At 47.2% G+C, this 21,354-nt stretch overlaps 6 protein-coding genes across 11 annotated transcripts; 2 read left to right on the forward strand and 4 right to left on the reverse strand.

The window, feature by feature from the left end:
* Positions 1 to 38: 38 nt before the first annotated feature.
* On the reverse strand, positions 39 to 5,259 carry LOC117586190 (E3 ubiquitin-protein ligase RNF13). 2 transcript variants are annotated; one of them, XM_034276116.1, is made up of 8 exons: positions 4,933 to 5,259; positions 2,846 to 3,195; positions 2,515 to 2,782; positions 2,261 to 2,454; positions 1,999 to 2,194; positions 1,566 to 1,928; positions 1,356 to 1,506; positions 39 to 1,289 (listed from the first exon to the last, which is right to left on the reverse strand). In XM_034276116.1, the coding sequence occupies exons 2-8, from the start codon at positions 2,957 to 2,959 to the stop codon at positions 941 to 943; spliced, it is 1,635 nt and encodes a 544-aa protein (XP_034132007.1). In that variant the 5' UTR covers positions 2,960 to 3,195; positions 4,933 to 5,259; the 3' UTR covers positions 39 to 940. The 2 variants fall into 2 exon arrangements, with proteins under 2 accessions (XP_034132007.1, XP_034132008.1); XM_034276117.1 differs by having other exon boundaries at positions 4,914 to 5,259.
* Positions 5,260 to 5,749: 490 nt separating this feature from the next.
* LOC117586050 (general transcription factor IIF subunit 1) lies at positions 5,750 to 7,894 on the reverse strand. The gene is made up of 4 exons (XM_034275894.1): positions 7,747 to 7,894; positions 6,768 to 7,681; positions 6,102 to 6,692; positions 5,750 to 6,040 (listed from the first exon to the last, which is right to left on the reverse strand). Exons 1-4 carry the CDS (start codon positions 7,768 to 7,770, stop codon positions 5,839 to 5,841), a joined length of 1,731 nt encoding a protein of 576 aa, XP_034131785.1. The 5' UTR covers positions 7,771 to 7,894; the 3' UTR covers positions 5,750 to 5,838.
* Positions 7,895 to 7,948: 54 nt separating this feature from the next.
* LOC117586052 lies at positions 7,949 to 9,692 on the forward strand. The gene is made up of 2 exons (XM_034275895.1): positions 7,949 to 8,158; positions 8,214 to 9,692. Exons 1-2 carry the CDS (start codon positions 8,024 to 8,026, stop codon positions 9,654 to 9,656), a joined length of 1,578 nt encoding a protein of 525 aa, XP_034131786.1. The 5' UTR covers positions 7,949 to 8,023; the 3' UTR covers positions 9,657 to 9,692.
* Positions 9,693 to 9,713: 21 nt separating this feature from the next.
* Positions 9,714 to 12,460, reverse strand: LOC117586049. The gene is made up of 3 exons (XM_034275893.1): positions 12,295 to 12,460; positions 11,831 to 12,225; positions 9,714 to 11,765 (listed from the first exon to the last, which is right to left on the reverse strand). The coding sequence occupies exons 1-3, from the start codon at positions 12,448 to 12,450 to the stop codon at positions 9,809 to 9,811; spliced, it is 2,508 nt and encodes an 835-aa protein (XP_034131784.1). The 5' UTR covers positions 12,451 to 12,460; the 3' UTR covers positions 9,714 to 9,808.
* A 75-nt stretch (positions 12,461 to 12,535) lies between these two features.
* Positions 12,536 to 14,510, reverse strand: LOC117585886 (HEAT repeat-containing protein 3). Its single transcript, XM_034275640.1, has one exon. The coding sequence runs from the start codon at positions 14,434 to 14,436 to the stop codon at positions 12,553 to 12,555; it is 1,884 nt and encodes a 627-aa protein (XP_034131531.1). The 5' UTR covers positions 14,437 to 14,510; the 3' UTR covers positions 12,536 to 12,552.
* A 261-nt stretch (positions 14,511 to 14,771) lies between these two features.
* LOC117585884 (transcription elongation regulator 1) lies at positions 14,772 to 20,693 on the forward strand. Of its 5 annotated transcripts, none has more exons than XM_034275635.1 (8): positions 14,778 to 15,070; positions 15,141 to 16,690; positions 16,753 to 17,086; positions 17,150 to 17,300; positions 19,111 to 19,503; positions 19,572 to 19,936; positions 19,989 to 20,318; positions 20,377 to 20,693. In XM_034275635.1, the coding sequence occupies exons 1-8, from the start codon at positions 14,886 to 14,888 to the stop codon at positions 20,501 to 20,503; spliced, it is 3,435 nt and encodes a 1,144-aa protein (XP_034131526.1). In that variant the 5' UTR covers positions 14,778 to 14,885; the 3' UTR covers positions 20,504 to 20,693. The 5 variants fall into 5 exon arrangements, with proteins under 5 accessions (XP_034131530.1, XP_034131529.1, XP_034131528.1 ...); XM_034275636.1 differs by having other exon boundaries at positions 15,141 to 16,681; XM_034275638.1 differs by lacking the exons at positions 19,111 to 19,503; positions 19,572 to 19,936; positions 19,989 to 20,318; positions 20,377 to 20,693 and adding exons at positions 17,638 to 17,825; positions 17,916 to 18,292 and having other exon boundaries at positions 14,773 to 15,070.
* Positions 20,694 to 21,354: the final 661 nt, after the last annotated feature.

A 21,354-nucleotide genomic window follows, 5' to 3' on the forward strand; every position in this document is an offset into this window, starting at 1 on the left:
TTCAAACGCATCTATGCCCTAATTGAATTTCGTTTTTACTTCCTTTGCATTTTAAAGGGTTTTTGTTTTTTGGGTTAAAATAATCACAAACTAGTTTTATGCTCTACTTTCAGTGGATTTTGTGGCAACTTGAAATATAATTTGATCATATTTGTTAAAAGAAGAAACATAGCGTACATTCATACATTTTATTGTGTGTTTCACTCCTCTGCCGCGCGCTCTCCTCTTCTAACTGGAAAATCATTTGCAACATTTGGGAGGTGTTTTAATTTAAATATTGTTGGTTTGTTTTTATAGTAAACTTAAAATTAGTTAAATCGAGAATAATATACAATGTACAGGCCCATATAATGCCACATCAATCGTTCATTAATCAAATTGTTTAAGCTTTAATTTCATTTTTTTGTGTGTTTAGTTTCAAATTAAAATTATAAACTAATTCCATGAATCACTCTGTTGCACTCGTATGTTTGTGTTTGTGTGTGTGTGAGGAGGTTTGTTTGACTAAAAAAAAATCAAATCTTAGCTGGTGGTATCTTTTGCGTTTTTTTTTGTTTTTGGTAAATTTTGTAGGCGGGTTCTGTGGTGTGTGCCAATCGTGGGATTAGGTTTGTAAAATGTATATAAAATAAATCACAATTTGTATACGCATATATATATATATGTATATGTACGTGTGTGTGTTTTGTGTGTCTGTGTATTTTGTGGGCGTGACGGACTCACAGGCCAACACAAGATCTGAGGGGTAGGGCCTACATATTTATTAATATTTAATAATAAACATTTATTAATTGTTTAAAACAAAGCAGCTGGTAGCCACACAGCTCTCTCTTTCTCTCTTGAAAGCGAAGCAAATCGAATTGTTCTTGATTAAAAACAAAAAGGTTGTTCTTTGGGGATCGACAACGACTAAGTGTACGGGGACATCCACTCCTTGCGCTCATATGAGAAACTGACGATCGGCAGCACTGTGTGGCAATGCGGCCACGCCTATGCCGCCCTGCGTGGGCGTTTGCAGGAACGCTGAATCGTTGGCCGCTGGCGTATTGATTGCTATGGGTTCGTAGATGGAGCGATGCGGTGGCATATCCTCAGCATCCTTGAAGGAGCCGCTTAAATTCGGATTAAGGATGTTATTCGATGCGGGCGAGGCAATGGCAATTACCCCCGTTGTTGTCGTTGCAGTCGTCGCGGGCAGCCCCATCGTGGCATTAGTACCAGACTCAACGTGCTCCAGATATGGCGGTGCTGCCACACTAATTGAAATCGCCGGACGACGAAACAGGAAGCTGCCAAAATACATTCAGAATTAGCTTCAAGCCACACGAAAAAACTCAATGAGAAATAAGCAATACCCAAAATTAATGCGCGACCAAATCGAGGGACGTTCTTCGTTCAACTGTCGAGCGAGATGTTCGGGCAAATTTGGTGCACGATCAAAGGGATTCATGCGCTCACGAGTGGGCGACGATGAGGTGTCCGGAAGTGAGGAATAGTCCAGCAGGGCTGTCACCAAAACAAAGAGAATTAAATGACTAATCAATCAGAGAGCACTAATTACGCACCATCCTCATCATCCGAGCTTTGAGTCTCCTGCGCTTCAAATGGATTCCGGCCAGCGTCAGCACGTCGAAAGGTGCCATGTCGTGTGGTGGCTGCAGCAGCAGTTGTTGCCACACTGGAGCTACTACCGGCCGCTGCTGCACTGGCAGCGGATGAGGCGGAACCCTGACCACCCTGCCGGCCACCATTTGGCTGCTGTTGCAGCAGCGGCGTTGTATCATCATCCGTGTCGGTGACACTATCCAAAGAAGGCTGTCGATTCCGACTTGCTCGTTCTTCGCCTTTCGTAAAAACCTTGCGCTTGCAAATGGGACAAACGCGACGATTTTCAGTCAACCAGGGATCAATGCAGTGTGTGTGATAGGCTGCAAGATAATTTTGTTGATTATCAATCGATTATCTATTCTACTGGAATAATGAGGGACTTCCGCTTACGATGGAAGCATGGCAGCACACGCAGCTTGTCATCCTCAACGAATTCATCCAGACAGATCACACAGGTATCATATTTATTGTTCGTATTGTTCTTTGTGTAGCGCAGCACAGGCAACTTCTTCAGCATGCTCTTGGGCAGTCGATGGCGACGCAAACGACGCTGTTCGCGTATGCATTTGTATATCATATAGATAACCTAAAGAACAGAACAAAAACATCCATGAAAATAGGGATAACTATATTACAGACTAGAGTCGCTTACCATGATGAGAAAGCAGAGGCCAATCAGTATGGAGAAGGGCAATATCAGTTGTGTGTTGATATTGAAGGGCAGCTCATCGTTGATGATTAGCACCACCTCGGGCGTGAAATATGTGGCCAGAGCCTTGCCCGTTGTATGGCCAACGAAGACGGAGGGTATGTGTATGCCCGACTGATTATCGGCGGACATTTGCTCTGCAAATTAGTAAGAGAATCAACAGGGTGTCCAAATGATTACCCGATGGATTTGCTTACCCAAATCATCTCCTTCGTTATTGTAGACAATCACAGCAGAGTAGCTTGCATTCTGTGCCATGCGCACCTTTATCTCAAAGGTGCAGCCACCGCCGCGTGATATCAGTGCCACAAATTTGGCCGCTGATGGGTAAATCAAATGCGGTGGCCTGCTCAGCAATTCACAACCATACGCTTGGGGCATGGCAGGCACCACGTACACCTTGAGACCATTTGGCGGCAGTAGAGGACCAAATTGAGCTGGCAAAGCATTGAATTCCTCAATCAACTGCAAAACAAGATGAAAAAATGAGTATTGATTGCTCTGTCATACAAAATATAAAATACTTGCCTGATTTGAGATGCGTCTATAGACAAGCACATGTCCACTGACCAAAGCCGCCTCATGGCAGACCAGACACAGACCCAGCAGGGCCAGTACCTGGCAGCTCTTTCTTGTGGGCATGCTGCTGCTGCTGCTGCTGCTGCTCCTGTTGCTGTCTGCAACTTGTGGTTCTTGGCTGAACAATTATTCCTCTTACACTGATGTTATTGCTGTTGCTCTTTAATGATTCCACTGCTGTTGCTCGTGCTGCTGCTGCTGCTGCTGCTTTGTGCTGTTACCATTCGCACTATTCGCATCTCTCATCTGTGTGCCACAGCCTGCTGCTATTTTTTTTAGGGTAGAGACTGGAACTGGTGCTACAGTTGTAAAAGAAACAGAGTTTATAAATGAGTCGAGGGATAATGCGAGCTCAAGTCAAAGGCAAATAAACAGCTCAGCTGATAAGATAAACGGCTTGTGATCGTTATTTTTATATTTTTGTGCATGCGTATGCGTGTTGTGTTGATTATTCCACAAACATAACCAAAATTGTATACTTCTTTGCCTTTACAGCTGTTCCCCGAAAGTGTCTGATGGCAGCGGACACCGAGACACCCATGAAAATGCATTTTGCAACTTATGTAAGAAAATCAGTGCATTTCGCTGACGTCGGAACTGTCTGTGGCTTTGCTTTGCACCGTGATTGAGCTCAATTTGCCATCAATTGAAGAATAGCGGCATAGTTTTTTGAAACTTCTTTGATAAGTAGCTCCAGATCTGTGTCAGTCGGCTTGGGCCCACAGAATGATGAATGACCACTGCCCAAAAGTTCATAGACTTCAAGAATGCAATCACACAAAAAATGTGGAATTTTTTCAACGAAAAATATCAAAAGCAGTTCTGTTAACATGTGCCGCAAATATGTATTAAATGTATAATTAAATAAAGAAAAACGTCACAGGCATCAGCACATCGTCGTATAGAAATGTCGCTACAAAAGAGGACAGAATATTGATAGACAAACGACGTAGCAGAAGTAGCAGCAAAAACATTAATGAGAACGTGACTTTTTTTGTATGAACAAATATTAAATAAATAAATAGCCGTACGGACATAGGCAGCCAGTGGTTCTGAGAGAGTTCTGTAATTGAAACGGAGAGACGCGTGGGTGCGATAAGATTTCAAACGGGAGATGATTCATTTCTAATTGCACCATGAGGGGGGGGAGGGGGGGGTTGTTCTGTTAACGGCTGGGTAATTTTTTTGCCGAACAGCTGTGTAGCCTGAAAACAGCTGATACTTCACTAAAAGGAAACATTTATTGTTTATAGCTAATTTCCATTTAAGGTAAGCAAAGAACAGATAGCTGTATTAGAGTTATTCCTAGTATTCCAGCAGGGATTCCATTTTCCATTTCATAAATTTCCAACTCAATTCCTAGGATACCCTTATTGACATTGGAACCGTCCCCCCCCCCCCCCCCCCCCCCCCCCCCCCCCCCCCCCCCCCCCCCCCCCCCCCCCCCCGCCCCCCATCAAGCACACACACACATTACACAAGAAACCCCACACGATCGATTATCCTTGCAGCGATAGGCATATCGATAAGCTAACGTTACTTATCGGACAATGCTTTTGCGTTACAGCGTTTTTTCGTTAATCCACTTCTCACGAAGGCTGACACACACGCGTAACCCACCCCACCTACACACACTCACGCATGGGTGGGAATACCTTGAACTTTACAAGGCGCACATCGCACGAACCAAAGCGAATTCAAGGTTTTACTTTACATACCAATACATATAAATAAATCTGTCCATGTACCTGTAGTGGCAATGCGACAACAGGTGAAAAGGGTTGGGAGCGGCCACAAAAGGAATAACCGATTCAAACGCTCAATTATTAACAACAAATTAATGCACTGGCTTTTGTTATGCTTTTTTTTGTCAGGCGTATCTCTCTCCTCCTATATCTGCATGTGTGGGTGGATGTGTTTGCGCGTGTGTGCGTGTGTTTTGCTGCTTAATTAACACCATACCACAACAAAGCAGCTGAGCTGATTTCCTGTCTTATTTCGCCCTTTATTCACGTACACTCGCATAGAGAACTCACTCGGTTATTGTTTAGTTCAGGAATTCTGTTGATTTTGGCTGCCACTGTTTTGCTGCTTCGGGGTTTATTTCTGCAACCAAACAAATCGTTTCTCTCTCAGCACTCGCTCGCCTTCTTGTCGCTAGCACTCGTCGCCATCGCAAAACAATTGCGTTTTATTTTCCTGCTGCCCTAGCACACTGCACAGGATCTATTCGTTGGTAATATTCAACAAGGACACAGGCGCTGATAATTGTAAAGCATGGCAATCGAAAAATCAGGATACAAAACTGCTGCACTTTTTAATTATTGGATTTTTTTTTAACCATTCCACACACCAGTGTGACCGGTGATTAAACTATAAAGATACCGTCTGACTTAAACAAATATACGGAAATATAACTTTTCACTTTCAAAATATACCGTAAAAATACGGATGAAAAACAAATACCCTGATTTTGATGTTCTGTTTTATATGTTTAGCAAGCTAAGACTCTCAGCCTTGAAACAATAGTTTTATCTGATTGATGTATCAATTTTCTGTAGGCTTGCTAGTAGTTTTAAAAATAGAATTCATCATCAGGTAATTATGAGTGTAAGTAAACAAGTGGATAGCTGCTGCATCCACTAGCGGTAAAAAAAAATACTGCGAAACGGACCATCAAACGTGCACATTTTCTCGTCAGGTGTCTCTGTTGATAACTACATGCATATGCTTTTTTATGTAAGAAATGTGTAGTTCCTGTATAGTTAGCATGTAAAAACATGCACAGCAGAGTGCATATTTATTTAAATGATCATTAATAGATTTATTTAAAAAACCAAAAACTAAATCAAATTCATGCGGGGCCACATTTGAGGGCAATTTAATCTTAAATCTAATGGCTACTTGAAATGCACAAATCTTGCAATCACATAATCTACAGCCTATTTAATCCACAAATACATCTTTCCTTGGATGGTGTGCTTTACGGGATTGATTTTCTTTAATATTTTCGTCATAGTCTCCACAAGGCGATCGCTCGAGACGCCAGTCTTTTTGTTCTTAAACTTGGTCAGCAACTCGGTGGCTGTCAAGGGCTTGCGCTTGAGATACCGACGCACCGCCTCCTCGGTTATGCCATAGTCCCTGTGGGAGAACAAACAATTAAGCAATAATTCTTTCGAGGGTATTGATGGGTGGCACTTACTCCACTTTGCTGCCAGAGAAGGAGGTGGGTAGCGAGGTCTGGATCTCGTTTTTGGTCCGTTTGGCTGGCGTGCTGGTGGGACTGTTGCTGGTGTCCGATCCGGTCAGATCGCTGGGCAGGCTGTTCATCTTGCGTTTGCTGGCATCGTTGTTCGCTGGCGTGGGAGTGGAGGATCGCGATTTGTTGGCGTTGCTGCTGGTCGATGGCTTGCTGCTGGCGGCACTCTCCTTATCCTTTTCCTTCTCCTTTTCTTTTTCCTTGGTGGCAACCTTCTTCTTGGGCGGCCCATTGCTGAGATCATCCTCAGAGTCTGTGCTGTCCGTGCTAAAGTCCGTGGAAGAGTCGCCACCGCTGCCGTTTGCCTTCGACTTCTTGTCATCCTTCGATGGCTTCTTCTTCTTCTTGTCCTTGGATGCTTCGTCTTTGTTCTTTTCCTTCTTCTTTTTCTCGCCATCCGCCTCATCCTTGTCCGACTCATCCGACTTCTTCTCATCCTCATCTTCCTCGTCCGAGGTGAGCAGCTTCCGAAGAGCATCCTCCTCGGCTACGCCCTTCATGTCCTTGTCCAGCTTGGATTCCGGATCTGGTTCACTGTGGGGAGGGAGGAGGCAACAGGTGTGTCAACAAGTGGCCGTCATATACAAGATAATGACAATAAAAACATACTCTTCACTGGACTCTGTGTCGTAGTCCCTTTCCCGGCCCTCTTCATCCCCATCGTCCGACTCCTCGAACGCCTCGTCGTCGACATCGCGTTTTTTCTTCTTTTTGTCGGCACCCTTTTTGCCCTTGCCCCCTTTGCCCTTGCTGCCATCGTCGCTGTCCTCCTGCTCCTTTTTCTTCTTCTCCTCCTCGTCTTCGGAGTCGGATTCATCCTCCGAATCGATCCACTCATCCATGTCGGTGATTTTAAGTTCTTTGGACTTTTTGGTCGCTGCCTTAAGTAGTTTAGCCTCCTCCGGATCCTGCTCTTCCTCCTCGTCGCCACGCAACCTCTTGCGCAACATAAGCGAGAAGTAGTTCATGACCTTCTTCCGACGGCCAAACTCCTGCTCTGCCTCCTCCGCCGAGAGGGATTTGTACCGCTGAATGGGTTGGAAATTGTACCACTCATTCAGGGGATACGCCTCGATGGCACCATCCGGGGCATGGGTGAACACATAGAAGGCTGCATTCTCACCTACGCCGCCCTCCCGAATGCCCTTGAACTTTTTACCCATCTTGCCGCCGACCTTCAATATCCAGGGCTGTGCCTCCGGCCTGTACTTGCGCGCTATGATGCCGAACTTCTTGCGACGTGCCTCCTCGCGTTGATCACGATTGTACTCGGAGCCGGCGCCAAACTTTGGCTGATCCTCGTCCATGCCTCGGAACTCCTTCATGTTGTTCTCCCTCTCCAGTTTGACATTTCGCCATTGTGCAAAATCTACATTCAGTGTGGCATTGAAACGCATCACATGGTGCTTCTTTCGCATCTTGGGCACCCTAATTTTAAACTCCTGGACATTTGACGATGCTGAGGCAGCCGCTGCAGACGTGGAGCTACTGCTGCTGCTGCCACTGGCAGTGGTGCTGCTTGGCTGCTCATGAAATGGTAGTGGGTGTAGTGGAAGAATCAACCAAAAAGAAGGGTTGTTTTGCTTACTGTGGACTTGGATACACTTGTCATGATAATTTTGATATTACGTGATTTTACTACTACTACTTTATGCTTAAAAATTAAATATTTGCGTGTGTTTTACTTAAAAATTATGAATTCATTGCAGAACTAGCGATGGGCAGATTGCCTGCAGAAATAGTGATGCACTTCGATAGGCACGGACTGCTATCGACATCGGAGTATCGCCATACATTTGATGTTTGATGTACATTTTGTGCTTTAAATTTTGTTTTGATTGAATTTCAAGGAATTTAATTGAAAAATGTCGCGAAGTGTGATGCTGACGGATGAACAGAGCAGATTGAATGCCCGCCTGGAGGCGCACATGGTGTACATATGCCCCGAGTGCGGAAAAGCCTTCCGGACACAGGCGGAGTGGCGTCAGCATTTGAATACAGTGAGTTCCGTCCGTCCTGGTGCCATGGTCCCATTCTAATGTGATTCTTTTGCAGAAACATGACTATCTGAAGAAGACCTATACGGACTTTAACTTTATACAAATCGATGAGCGCTACCATGAATGCCAGATCTGCTTCAAGTGGGTGGAGAATGCACACAAGACAATCGCCCTGCTGCAGTATCATTATTTCATGCACTTGGAGCACAGCGAGACATATCGCTGTGTGCACTGCCGCATGGCATACACCCGGAGACGGGCACTCAATGGCCACTTGCTGGACACACACATGCGCGAGATTGAGAAGTACGAGACGAAGCTGCGACAAATGAAGAGAACTCAGAACCACAAGGCGACGCCGACTGCGTTACAGGCAGCGTCCGAGCGAGTGACACCGAAACGTCGCGGCCGTCCGCCAGGCACTGGTCGCAAGCGCAACGATCTGCTGCAAAAGGCCCTAATGGACATTGATCTGCAGGCAGATGAGGACAAATCCTCCCAGGCCAAGCCGAATGTAAGCGAAGTAAACCTCGACAGATGCCTCACGGCGTACGAGGATATTGTGCGCAAGGAGGAGGAACAGAAGCCCAAGTATGAGGCCGATTTGGATGCACTTTGCAAGGAGTTTTTCGATGATCCCGATGCCGCTGCAGCCGAAGAGAAGGATGAGAAGAACCAAGAGATGGTCATCATTGAGATCGACGCTCTGGGCAAGGATGAGGTTGCGCAGCTAAAGAAGGATATGCACACAGACCCGGAAACTTCTTTCAGTGCAAGCAACGTAAAACGGCGACGAATGTCGACCAGTCCCACTCGGGACTCCGATACGGAGGTCTCCACCAATGGCCTGATGAAACTCTTATCCTTTTTGTGTCCCAAGTGCGGCAAAGAGGTCCATTCAATGGATGTGTGGCGAGAGCATGTGTTCGAGAAGCACGACTTTGAGCACTTCATTGAGAATAGCTTTAAGATCCTGGAGCCTGGACGCAAGAGCAAGTGCCTGCAGTGCCAGGAGATCCAGCCCAGCACCAAGAGATCCGAACTGCAGAAGCATTTCTTCAAGCATATGCCCTACCGCTCGTATCTCAAGTGCACCATTTGCCATCGCACCAAGACAAGTATGTCCAAAATGTTCAATCACATACGCTACAATCACCAGACGGAGCTGCAGCGCAAGAACAAGACGCAGCTGCTCATAAAGACAGAGCCCAAAAGCCAAAGCCCAAACCACAATCGGTATTCGGTCAAGGGAGAAAAGCAAGAAGACGAAGAAGCCTCCGACGATGGCGAGGCACTCCACTGCGATCACTGCCAGAAGTCATACAAGAGCCAGAGGCGTTACCAAAGACATCTGGCCATGTGTACGAGAAGCAGCAGTGGCACAATGCGGTCTGCCACACCCATCCAAGCAGGCGTCGATGCCCTGATGAATCATTTGCGCGAGGGTCGAATGCGCATGCATGACATATGGAAAACGATGCAGTTGCAAAAGTTGTAGAAAATATAATAATAATTCCAAGAAAATAATAATTTATCCCAAAAGAAAGTTGCAATATTTTATGCAGTGGACACCATTTCCCTTTACTTTAACTTCGGATTCATTCATGAAAATGGAGGCTCTGAAATCGCATCTGCAATGCGTGCAGCCACTCAGCCCACAAAATTCCAGCGTGCATCGCCTTTGGATCTGGTTTTGGCATGCTGACGACGACGACTACGTGGATTGTTTTTCCTGAGTTGGTTTTGGTAGCTAGAGTAGCCCGAATCCGATTTGGAACGATGTCGCCTGCTGCGGCTCCTACGCATACGACGGGCTCTGTCGATTGCTCGAGTTCGTTTTTGCAGACGTCTCGCGGCTCTCCTTCTAGCCGATCGTTCTCGCATCTTCCTGCTGTTGTACTCCACCTCATGGTTTGTGGTCACGATCATAACCTTGCCACGCTTATTGAGCACCTTTGCCTTCTGTACCATGGCCAGAAATCGTGCAAACTTTCTTTGAATTACAGTTCTATCCTCTATTGCCTCCCCATCGTTGGCCTTTTCCATTTTCTCTGCTGCTTTAACTTCATCTTCCGTTTCCTCCAAAGCATAGGAATCGTCAATATTATCTTTTTCAGATACAGCATTTTCTGGTGGAGGTTGACCTCCAGGGAGCGGAGGAATCTGCTGCTGTACATTTGCCTGCACTCCCACTGTGGCTACTCCTCCACCTACGGTGGTTACTCCGAGTACGGTGGAAAGTTCTCCGACACCTGGAGTGGTTGCTTCAGCTACAGTGATAAGTTCACCTCCTCCTAAAGTGGTTGCTCCTCCTGCTACAGTGGCGGCTCCTGCTGCAGTGGTGGCTCCTGCTACAGGTGTGTCTCCTGCTACAGTGGTGGCTCCTGCTACAGTGGTGGCTCCGCCTACAGGTGTGTCTCCTGGTGCGGTGGTAAGTTCTATTCCACCAACAGTGGTTGCTCCTAATAGAGCTCCTCCTGCAGCAGTTACTCCTGCTACGGTGGTTACGCCTGCCACAGTGGTTGCTCCTTCACCCTCAGTAGTTGCTCCTGCCTCAGTGGCAGGTTCTCCTCCAGCTAAACTGGTTGCTCCTGCCGCAGATATAAGTTCTCCAGCTGCAGTTGTTTCTCCTCCTACTTCTGCTCCTGCTGCAGTGGTTCCTCCTTCTTCAGTGTTAGCTTCTCCTCCTGCTGCGGTGGTTGCTGCACCATCGGCTGCTCCTGCTTCTCCAACTGTTGTCGCGCCCTCAGCTGCTACAGTGGTTTCCCCATCCCCGTCTCTGCGTTGGATTTTGCTTCTTCGTCGATTGGCGGTACGAGTCTTATGTCCACCTTTATTCCCTTTATTGGTTCGTGCCTTTTGCCTTTTTTTTGGATGAACTTTGGTTCTCTGACGGAGTGGAGGACTTCGCCTTTTGACAGATCTGCGTCGTGCTGCTGGTGCTTCTGTTACTCCACCAGAAGCTGGTGCAGTTGTCTCTGCCTCACCTGCTACTGCAGTTGTCTCTGCGCCTTCTGCTGCTGCAGCAGTTGTCATTTCTCCTTCTACTGCCGCAGTTGTGATTCCTCCTGGCGATTCTGTTGTGACTCCTCCTGCTGCTGCAGTTGTCTCTGCGCCTCCCTCTGCTACAGTTGTCTTTTCTCCTCCGCCTGCAGCTGCAGTTGTCTGTGCTTCTCCTGCTCCTACAGTTGCCTCTTGGCCATTTGGTATTTTCTTATATTTTGGATGTTTAAATGGCTCAAAGTCATGTGGTTCTGGGGAGTAAGGCTCCACATCAGATTCATTAAAAGAGGAGGACTCTGATTCAGGTTCCGTTTCTTCAGCTGCGGGAGGCTCTTTGTCAGGCAGGAGACGCGGTGGTATTACATTCCTCATGTAAACTTCATTGACAGAGCAGAGGTTCTTGTAGGTGGGATTGTGTCCAGACTGACATTCTGCGCCAGGAATCTTGCTGCTGTTGTAAATAGGTTGACCCAACTTAGGGGCGAAGGCATAGTTGCAGGTCAGATAGGTCTGGAGCCAGCCGTTCTTGCTCTGTTGGACAACGGCACAGCCCACACGATTGCAATTGTCGACAACCATTTGTACAAAGTTCTCTCTGGGCTTGCTGCGATGTGTGGGGGGGAAGTGAGCGAGTGGTTAAGCCTTCAGTAATTCCAAGAATTATCTTACCCAAAATGCGGTCCAATGTAATTCAAAATGTCATCCATGGTGGTGACTTCGTGCTCACGAAACCACAAGCCAATGGCATTGGAGATGATCTCCGGCATCCCACGATGCTTCGACAGGAGGCCACGATAGGCCACCGACTGGCCGACGTTCGCATATTGCAGGGTATTCCGGCACTCATCGAGGTGGGGCGAACACGCCAGCACATTGAAGCCAGCCAGGTAGGCCAGCTCCGGGTCCCAAGACATGGTGGCCATTTTAGCAGCCGCTGTTAGGCCACTGAAACCGCCACGTGCCACCTTATCCCTCATCTCATTTATGCGATTCACCAAGACATCCTGTAGCTGGCCATTGATTGGCAGTATTTCAGCATCCAGTGAGCATTTCTTGCCCAGTATCTGATGGACCACAACGATTATGAGTGCCTACGTGGCACATTCTCTTTGTTTTGTGGGGGGAATACTCACGTTCTCCTTTGCCTTGCATGCCACATGTTTCCCTCCTTTGGGGCAGAGGTTTGTATCGCAGTAATTAAGCGATTTAAAATCAATGCCTAAGGGAGATGCCAGTGGCAGTTCCAGCCAGAGGAGAAGGAACACCAGCACAGGTGCCAGCGGCGACATTTTCCAACCAGAAATCATTGCGAATTGAGAGGAATTCTGGCTTAGAGTTTAATCCCTTAAATGATCCATGTAATTGGCAATTTCTTTGGTTCAAAATGAATTTTATTGTTTACAATTTTTGTTTAAATAATATACAAAACGTGAAAAATTCGATTTAACCGTGTAAATGGTGGGTCGTCGCTCCTTAAGGTCACGTCGCTGTTGTCTGAACTTTGATTTGAACTGCTCTTCGAGGGTTTGGATGCGTTCGCACATATTCAAATCGGCAATGATCTGCGGCCAATCGTCGTCAGCAAAGATGTCCATCAAGGCATCGAGTCCCTCGGATAGGGCCCACAGATCTTCCTCCTGTGCACAGGAATTCAGCAGGAACTGGACAATGCCTTTGACGAGCGCCTCCGATAAGAGGCAGCCCAGTGTGCCGAGCATGCGGTTCCAATTGACTCGAATGTCCATAATTGTGGCCTTTTGGGCGCTCTCAATGATCATGTTTAAATCATTTTCGGTTATTTGACTGAAGAGATCCTTACGCGTCTTCAGTAGCGTCAAGGCGGAGCGCATTAGCGAGGTAATGGCCTCCATTATCGTGGCATCCTCTGTGCCCTTGAAGGCCTGCTGTCCGAGATGGAACCACATGTTGTAGATGTCATTGTAGCCACCCAGATCATGCACGGACAGAACGTTGCACAGATTTTGCAGGCAAATTAGATAGGAAACGCGCATCTTCGAGACCTTCTCGCGGATGTTCTCCTGCTGCGAGAGCAGCTTCTCCAGTGCGAGGTCCAGGGGTTGGGATTTCTGCCACAACTTCTGCACCACATTGTTCTGTAGGATGGTTTCCACGAAATTCAGCGGCAGGGCACCCGCATCATTGTCCGCCGACTGTTCGTTCATATCAAAATCGACGACACTTTCGGTCTCCGACTGATCCGAGTCCGAGCCCCAACCCGATTGATCGTCGCTCGATCCGAGGTTGGTGATGATTTCTGCCACCAGACGTTGGGCATCCAACAGATACTCCAGATTCTTGACCACAGAATCCGCTTCACTTTGGGGTTTTGGCTGATTTTGGCTCTGTGCTTCGGACATTTCCTCCGTCTCCATGGAGATTTCTAGCACCGGCGCTTCGTTTTTACTCTTCAGGTCTTTAATTTCATTCTTGCAGGTCATCAGCTGCGCCTGCGTGTCGATCGTTAGGAGTTTGTCCAGGCTGCTGAGGATCTCCCGCGTGTAGGCCGATGAGCAGGCGGGCACATTGCACAGAATTCCGGCCGCCAGAGCGCTCAGGTACAACAAACTGTGGCTTCCCTCCGTCACCTTGAGTAGTTCTGTCAGAATTGTGGCATTTGCAAGGAGGTTCCACGAGCTGGAGTTGTTTTCGGACACCACCAGCACCAACTGAGCCACTGAAATGGCTATCTCCAGGCCAAACTTCTGGTAGTCCAGGCAGAGCAGCAGATTCTTCAGAAAGTTCGACTGATTGAAGGCTTCTGTGGCTGTGGGGGAGCTCTCGCAGAGGTTTCGCAGCAAGTGTGAGGCCTGCAGAAATATGTCGGCATGCAGCTCCGACTCGAAGCACACTGGTTTCGTAAGATCGTAGCCCGCCACCAGAGACAGCAGGGCAGTCAATATATCATTGTCTACTAGAAAATCGCAGACCTCTGAGCCAAAAACGGAAAGGTTCCTCAGCGCTCCAGCGGCAGCGTCGCGAATGGCCATGTCCTTGTCGCACAGCATGGGTGCGGCAATGCGGACCAAGTCACTTTGACAGATTTCCTGCACCTTTTCCTTGCGCAGGGCCAGCACCGCGAACGAATGCAGTCCGTTCAGCTTTTCCTCGACATCCGGTCGTTGGAGGTGCACACTTATCGCTTCAATGGGTCCGCAGCTCTCCTCCTCGCTGTCAATGTCCTGGCCATTCATGAGGGAGGCGTCCAGTCCTACTCCGGCGGGGGTGTGTGTCTTTATTTTCCGTATTTTCCCCATTGCAAACAAAATCCGCGAGTGCACGTGTTGGAAAAACAAATCGGTTTTGAATGTGTGAGGGGTGGGGCCGTGCTACTACACGGCGCTCTGCGATAGTTGCACGAACCTGTAACTGTTCACAAGCATTTTCTTATTTATTAGCCAAAGCCGTAACCATAGATTATGCCTATGCGTTTTTGATAATATAGCACAGTATGATTTTTCTTTGATTATCAATTTAAGTCTTTTTGCTAATATTAGCTAAGTTCAGATATTTAGACCAACGGATCGCACTCATCTCTAGGCACGTAGCCGCTTTCCAGCACTGTCGGTGTGCACCAATCGATTTTTGACGTATCGAAAGCACACCTGCTTGTATTTACAGCCCTAGCGGCAGAAATGTGCAGAAAAAAGTGTGAAAAATTTTAAATGCAAAGCGAAAAAAGTGCAAAGCGAGTAATTTGTGTGCAATGGAAACGAGTTTAGACGAGAGCATGGACAGTGATCGGGCCAGCTCGCCGGTCAACTTTCAGGAGGCGAATCAATCTCCGCCAGCAGTCGCGTTAAATATCAACGGCAATGGCAGTGGCAGTATCAGTCAAGAGGGGCCGAACGGCGTTGCTATAGCGAAGGAAAAACCGACCGAAGTTACTTGGTGAGTATCTGATGCCGACTATTCCACCCGATGGCGATATATAAGCATACTAATTATGGTCTTATTCAAGGAGTAAACCTTTTAATGCATTTAGTGGGCGCCCCATCGGCGAACACTCGGCCCAGCAGCAGACGCTGCAGCAGCAAGCGCTCCAGCAGCAACAGCAACAACAACAACCGCCGACACATCACCAACAGCTGCCTCCCCCGGGAGCCAATGGTGTAGCTGCTGCCACACCAGAGATTTGGGTGGAGACCAAGGCGGAGGATGGACGCTCCTACTATTACCATGCAGTGACGCGGGAAACCACCTGGACACGTCCGGATGGGCCCGCTGTCAAGATAATGACCCAAACCGAAGTCGAGGAGATGGCCAAGAGGCCGCCCAATGCGGCCATTAAGTCGGAACTGAAAACTGGTGAGCCATCGATGGGCTCTGAGATGTCAGCAGTGCCGCATCTGACATCCCAGCCACCGCCTCATCTGATGAGCCAACCCCCACCGAATGCATCCGGTCCGCTTTTGTCGCAGCCTCCGCCCAATGTGCGTCAACAGCCGCCGCCCATGTTTCAGCCACCCGGGATGCAGCCGCCTCCTGGCTTTGGCCAACCACCCTTCTGCATGCCCCCGCCAGCTTTTGGTTTTCCGGGGGGTGCTGCTCCCGGTGGACCCTGGGGCGTGGGTGTACCACCATGGCAGCAGCAGCAGCAACAACAACAGCAGCACATGCACGCACCGCCCGGTGGCCAGGATAAGCCCGCCAAGACGCTGATCATCAAGCCAGGCGTCATAGATCCGGCGGTGATTGCCCGTGCAGCAGAATGGTCAGAGCACCGTGCTCCGGATGGCAGACCGTATTATTATCACGCTGCCCGCGGGGAGAGCGTATGGGAGAAGCCGCAGGCTCTTAGGGACATGGAGGCGGCCCGCATGGCTGCACACTCTGGTGTGGCTCCAGCAGTGGGTCCTCCAGGCGGAATTCCACCCCATTTGCTGCCCAATCCGATGATGCACATGCCTCCGGGCACAGCGCCACCGGGATTTGATCCGCAAATGGCCTACGCAGCAGCTGCCGCCGCAATGAAAGCGAACACCGAGAGCGCCAAGGCATCGCAGGCAGCCGCCTTAGAGAAGGAGGCGAAGAAGGCCGCAGAAGAGAAGCGGAAAAAGGAGGAGGAGCAGAAGAAGCAAGCGGCGGCCACGGCCAAGCAGACGGACAAGTCGCGTCCCGTCACAAGCACCCCCATTGCGGGTACGCCCTGGTGTGTGGTCTGGACGGGCGATGCTCGTGTCTTCTTCTACAATCCCTCGACGCGTACTTCGGTGTGGGATCGTCCGGAGGATCTAATGAACCGCGAGGATGTGGACAAGGCCGTCAACGACAGGCCCGAGCAGCTCAAAACAGAGGAGGAAAAGTCCACGGAAGCAGCAGAACAGAATACCAGCGAGGAGGCAAGAGAAGAGGCAGCCGCAGCCTTGGCTCTGTCGCAGGCACAGCAGCCAGATGTGCAGCACGTCGAGCCAGAGGAGGAGGATGACGAGGAGGTCATAAAGATTGGCACTGAATCCGAGTCAAGTGTCGAGGAGGTCCCCACCAAGCGCGTGCGGATGGGTAAGAAAAGTATTGAGCGACTATAATTACTATTTGTGTCTCGCCCACTAATCTGTGATCTTCCATTTTAGTGACAAAATCGAAGCGAGCCGAGGATGCTGCGTTGGAGGCCGAGCAGAGGGCGGCCAAGGAGCGAGCCCTTATACCCCTGGAGATGCGCGTCACTCAGTTCAAGGAGATGCTGCGGGAGAAGGATGTGTCGGCGTTCAGTACGTGGGAGAAGGAGCTTCACAAGATTGTTTTTGATCCGCGGTATCTGCTGCTCACATCGAAGGAACGCAAACAGGTATTTGAAAAGTATGTCAAGGATCGGGCCGAAGAGGAGCGTAAAGAGAAACGCAACAAGATGCGACAGAAGCGCGATGATTTCCGTAGCCTAATGGAGGAGGCCAGGCTGCATGGCAAGTAAGTATTGAGCGACTAAAGGCTTAACTGAATGGTTTGCTCACTGCCCATCTATTTTCGCAGATCCTCCTTCTCAGAGTTTAGCCAGAAGAATGCCAAGGAGGAGCGATATCGGGCCATTGAGAAGGTGCGCGAGCGCGAGAGCCTCTTCAACGAGTACATTGTGGAGGTGCGACGACGCGAGAAGGAAGACAAGCAGCTAAAAAAAGAACAGGTAGGCTTATGGCAGGTTATCCGATGCTGTTCAACTTTCTTACGTATGCAAATGAATCGATGTATCTATGCCAATTATATACCAAACCAAATATTCTATATACATTATCTATTTTAATATTAATCTGTATGCAAAGCGTATTTACATAATATGATTGATTTTTTGTTAACTTTTAAACATAAAACAACGTGTGTGAACCCAACCAAATCTGAAACTGAAACTGATACTGAAACCCTGAAACGCATTGCATTTGCCCTTTGACCGACGACGACCATGTTGTGTTCCGTTGTGTCCACACAAAAATGCATTGCCTGTGGCCACTGTTTACCACTGTTAGCCACTAGCTACTACAACTAGCTACAGATTACAGCACAAATGCACCACCACCACAACCACCACTCAAATAGACACCAACAAAAACCACACAAATCGACAGCAACAACAACAATCTTCTACAACATCTTTATCGTCTGCGTCGTCATCGCACCATCGAACACCACGCACACCACGCTTGCAAACTGTGTGGTGAGTTTTCTCAATCAAACCAAAACCAAAAGAATTCCATTTAAAAATTTGTTTTTCTGTAAAAAAAAAACAAATTTGGAAAACAAAAAGACATTTTATATGGACAACAATGGAAAGGTTCGGTTCTGCCAATATACTACAAAATATTGTGAATAATTGTTGGTGTGATTTCCACTTCCCGCCCCATGCCCCACGTCGCCCCGAAAATGTAGGATGTGATGTGAGGATGTGATAAAAATGGATAATTAAATGGAGCAGAAACGGATAAATGGCATTGGAGTTATTGGCATTTTGTAAACATGTACAACATGATGAGATCATGTTGGTACATAGAGAGAGAGAGAGAGAGAGGGAGAGTGAAAGAAGAACCCTTCAGGAGGTAATTGGAGGAAGGAGGAGCTGCAGCAGCAAGGAGCGAACGGAGGAGAGCCACAGCTTGCAGGGTGTCTTCGGCGCGCTGAGCAAACAGTATGAATAATACGTAATTTAATTAACCCAATATTTTCCGTTTATGTTTTACAATAATAAAGACACCCATCCCCACGCCCCGCCTCAAGAGTTCTGTGTGGCCCCATAATGGAGCGCAAAGAGATCCGATGTCCCCATGTCCATGGAGATCTTTGCACTTGCAGGCGCCCCTCTAACCTTCACATATAACTTTATTGTATACTATTATATGTATTTATTGTAGCTCTATAAAACACTGTACGCTTCGGCCATGGCCTGAAGTCTATTTATGTAAACAAATTCAAAGGCCCTGCTTTAAGCACGTAAACACAGAGAGAGAGAGAGAGGGAGCGGAAGTTAGCCAAACGTGGTCTGATTATTGCTTGGTAACCATAAATGCACTTGCCTTGCCTTTCCTTTTGATTGTATTTTTCTTTTGTATTTTTCCTACACCCTAAACATTACTTTCACACACTTCATTTCTCTTTTCTGTGGTCTGAAAGTCCTTTCCTGCTTTTACATGTAGATCTTCGCTCTCTCTCTTCACGCAGCTAGGGCCTAAAACTAATCAAAGATCTTCTCTTTCAGTTACGTCTTTGAAAAACTAATCCAAAATCATCCTCTCTTGCAGGGCAAACCGAAGCGTGTAACTATGTTTTGTTAGCCATAAGAAATTACTAGAAATTTAAGCGCTAAGTTTGTTTTTTAAGCCAATAGATGGTTAAGTGAAGACTCGCATCAATGCCAGATCTCTAATTCGAGCTTTTTGTTTCTTTTCTCTTCCGCATGGCTGTCATGTCAAATGTCATTCTCCTCCTTTTACAAACACACTCTCTAGATACGCAAGGACTTTCTCGATATGCTGCGGGAGCGGCACGACATTGAGCGGCATACGCGTTGGTATGACATTAAGAAGAAGCTGGAGTCGGATCCGCGGTATAGGATAGTGGACTCGATGTATCGGGAGGAGTACTTCGAGGATTATCTGCACGTAATGAAAGAGGAGAAGCGCAAGGAGCGTGAGCAGCGGGAGCAGCGGGAGAGAGAGCGGCATCGGGAACGTAAATCTGATCGCAAGGACAAGGAGAAGGACAAGGACAAGGAGAAGAGTCGCAAGGATCGTGTCCGTAGTCGCTCCAAGGACAAGGATCGTGAGCGTAAATCCTCCAAGGACAAAGACAAGGAGAAGGAAAAGAGCAAGTCAGAGAAGAGCAAAAAACGAGACACACCCGTAAGTTGTTTCTTTCTTTAAGAAATTTGAGTGATCCTTTACCAAACGAATTTTTGATATTATTGCAGGAGGAGGGCGAACACCATGACGACTCGGAGCGCGAGGAGCGTGCAGGAAGCGATGACAGCGAAGTGGCGCGTCAGCGGGTGAGCGAAGCCGAGCAGAAGCAAAAGGAACGCGAAAAGAAGCTCCGTGCTGAGCAGAGTATTCGCGAAAGAGAAAAGGAGGTGCAACGAACCCTGGCCGGTCATCTGCGTGATCGGGACAAGGAGCGTGAGCATCACAAGCGGGACGAGAGCATTGGACACTTTACGGCCCTGCTGACGGATCTCGTGCGGACTGCAGACTTCACCTGGAAGGAGGTGAAGCGACAGCTGCGCAAGGATCATCGATGGGAGCTGATCGAGCCACTTGATCGGGATGATCGCGAGAGGTAGGCAACGAAACCAATCAATCAATTCCATACTTAGTTTTCTTTTCTGTAGAATCTTCAATGTACACATTGACAATCTGATGAAGAAGAAACGCGAGAGATTCCGCGAAATGCTCGACGAGATTGGCACCCTACAGCTGACGAGCACTTGGAAGGAGATCAAGAAAATGGTTAAAGAAGATCCGCGATATCTCAAATACAATTCGGAGAAGGGAGAGCGTGAGTTTAGGGATTACATCAAGGACAAAACGCTGCACGCGAAGACGGCGCTGCGTGAGCTCTTGCAGGAGTGCAAGTTCATAACCCACAAGAGCAGCGATCTCATCAAGGAAAATGCCAATCATCTCAAGGAAATACAAGATATACTCAAGAACGATAAGCGGTAAGTTGGAACATAGAATCTTTTCTGAATTTCAGCTCTAATATCTCCTTCATTATAGCTACTTGGTGCTCGATCACTTGGAGGAGGAGAGGAACGTCATTGTGTTGGGTTTCGTGGAGGAGCTGAACAAACGTGGACCACCGCCACCACCCACAGCATCCGAATCGACGCGTCGCAACAAATAGTGGCACTATGGCCCTCAGACGAAGCCCATAAGCCCCTTACCCCCAACGCCCTAAAAACAACGCCTAAACGCTAATCACTAAACACTATATTCAATTTAATCTAATAAATTAAATTATTTTATGTCCTGTGTAGCTTCTAATATTTTAATTATTTACAATGAATAAAATACACCACATACACAACAAATAATTGCTGACACTTGTCAAGATTTTCAATCATATACTCGTATATATATATATATATATTTATTGATCATTTATGTAATAATATATAAGATTTGCTTTTGTCACCTATACATACATATATATCGATCTTTTGTTTGCAATTTCATAAATCTATCTCTAAATGTACTTCTTATACACCATTTAATTTCTCTTTCATCGCATCGTTCATCGTTCATCGTTTCCTTACACGGTTCATTGCTACCCATTTATTGTTTCATACACATTCGTTCGTTCTGTTCGGTTTTTGTAGTTTTTTTTACCAATCTGTAAATACGAATACCATAAATTATACAATACACAAATACAATACAATAATCTCCATAATTTTAGTTGCATATATTTTCATATTTCGTTTTCCAATGCCAGGCGTCAGACTTCGTTTTCCTTTTTATCATCATCCTTCAGCATCTTTGCATTTGGCTCTTCTATCATTCAATCAACTCTCCTCTCCATCGAAAAGATCTTCCAGTTTCTACAGTTTTGTGTTTTTGTTTTTTGTTTAGGAACTAATAGCGAAAATAATGCGCTGTTTTTGTAAAAAATTCTTTTTCCTCTCATTTATCATAATGTTTCATTTGGTTTGTTTCTTGGTTGTTAACGAATGTTCCACTAGCCAAATGGTCTGC

This window comes from Drosophila guanche, unplaced genomic scaffold (genome assembly GCF_900245975.1).
Source record: "Drosophila guanche unplaced genomic scaffold, DGUA_6, whole genome shotgun sequence".
In the NCBI taxonomy this organism is placed as follows: domain Eukaryota; kingdom Metazoa; phylum Arthropoda; class Insecta; order Diptera; family Drosophilidae; genus Drosophila; species Drosophila guanche.

Bases quoted from the DNA above. Each gene is read 5' to 3' on its own strand.
- LOC117586050 (XM_034275894.1), bottom strand. From the start codon at position 7,770: ATGACAAGTGTATCCAAGTCCACA. The intron at 6,693-6,767 runs GTATGTTTTTAT...CCCTCCCCACAG, and splicing joins GACACAGAGTCCAGTGAAGA to TGAACCAGATCCGGAATCCA. The intron at 6,041-6,101 runs GTAAGTGCCACC...GTTCTCCCACAG, and splicing joins TTCTCTGGCAGCAAAGTGGA to GGACTATGGCATAACCGAGG.
- LOC117586052 (XM_034275895.1), top strand. From the start codon at position 8,024: ATGTCGCGAAGTGTGATGCTGACGGATGAACAGAGCAGATTGAATGCC. The intron at 8,159-8,213 runs GTGAGTTCCGTC...ATTCTTTTGCAG, and splicing joins GGCGTCAGCATTTGAATACA to AAACATGACTATCTGAAGAA.
- LOC117586049 (XM_034275893.1), bottom strand. From the start codon at position 12,450: ATGTCGCCGCTGGCACCTGTGCTGGTGTTCCTTCTCCTCTGGCTGGAA. The intron at 12,226-12,294 runs GTGAGTATTCCC...GTGGTCCATCAG, and splicing joins CATGCAAGGCAAAGGAGAAC to ATACTGGGCAAGAAATGCTC. The intron at 11,766-11,830 runs GTAAGATAATTC...CACACATCGCAG, and splicing joins TACATTGGACCGCATTTTGG to CAAGCCCAGAGAGAACTTTG.
- LOC117585886 (XM_034275640.1), bottom strand. From the start codon at position 14,436: ATGGGGAAAATACGGAAAATAAAGACACACACCCCCGCCGGAGTAGGA.
- LOC117585884 (XM_034275635.1), top strand. From the start codon at position 14,886: ATGGAAACGAGTTTAGACGAGAGCATGGACAGTGATCGGGCCAGCTCG. The intron at 16,691-16,752 runs GTATTGAGCGAC...CTTCCATTTTAG, and splicing joins CGTGCGGATGGGTAAGAAAA to TGACAAAATCGAAGCGAGCC. The intron at 19,937-19,988 runs GTAGGCAACGAA...TCTTTTCTGTAG, and splicing joins GATCGGGATGATCGCGAGAG to AATCTTCAATGTACACATTG.
- LOC117586190 (XM_034276116.1), bottom strand. From the start codon at position 2,959: ATGCCCACAAGAAAGAGCTGCCAGGTACTGGCCCTGCTGGGTCTGTGT. The intron at 2,783-2,845 runs GCAAGTATTTTA...CTTGTTTTGCAG, and splicing joins ATAGACGCATCTCAAATCAG to TTGATTGAGGAATTCAATGC. The intron at 1,929-1,998 runs GTAAGCGGAAGT...ATTATCTTGCAG, and splicing joins TGTGCTGCCATGCTTCCATC to CCTATCACACACACTGCATT.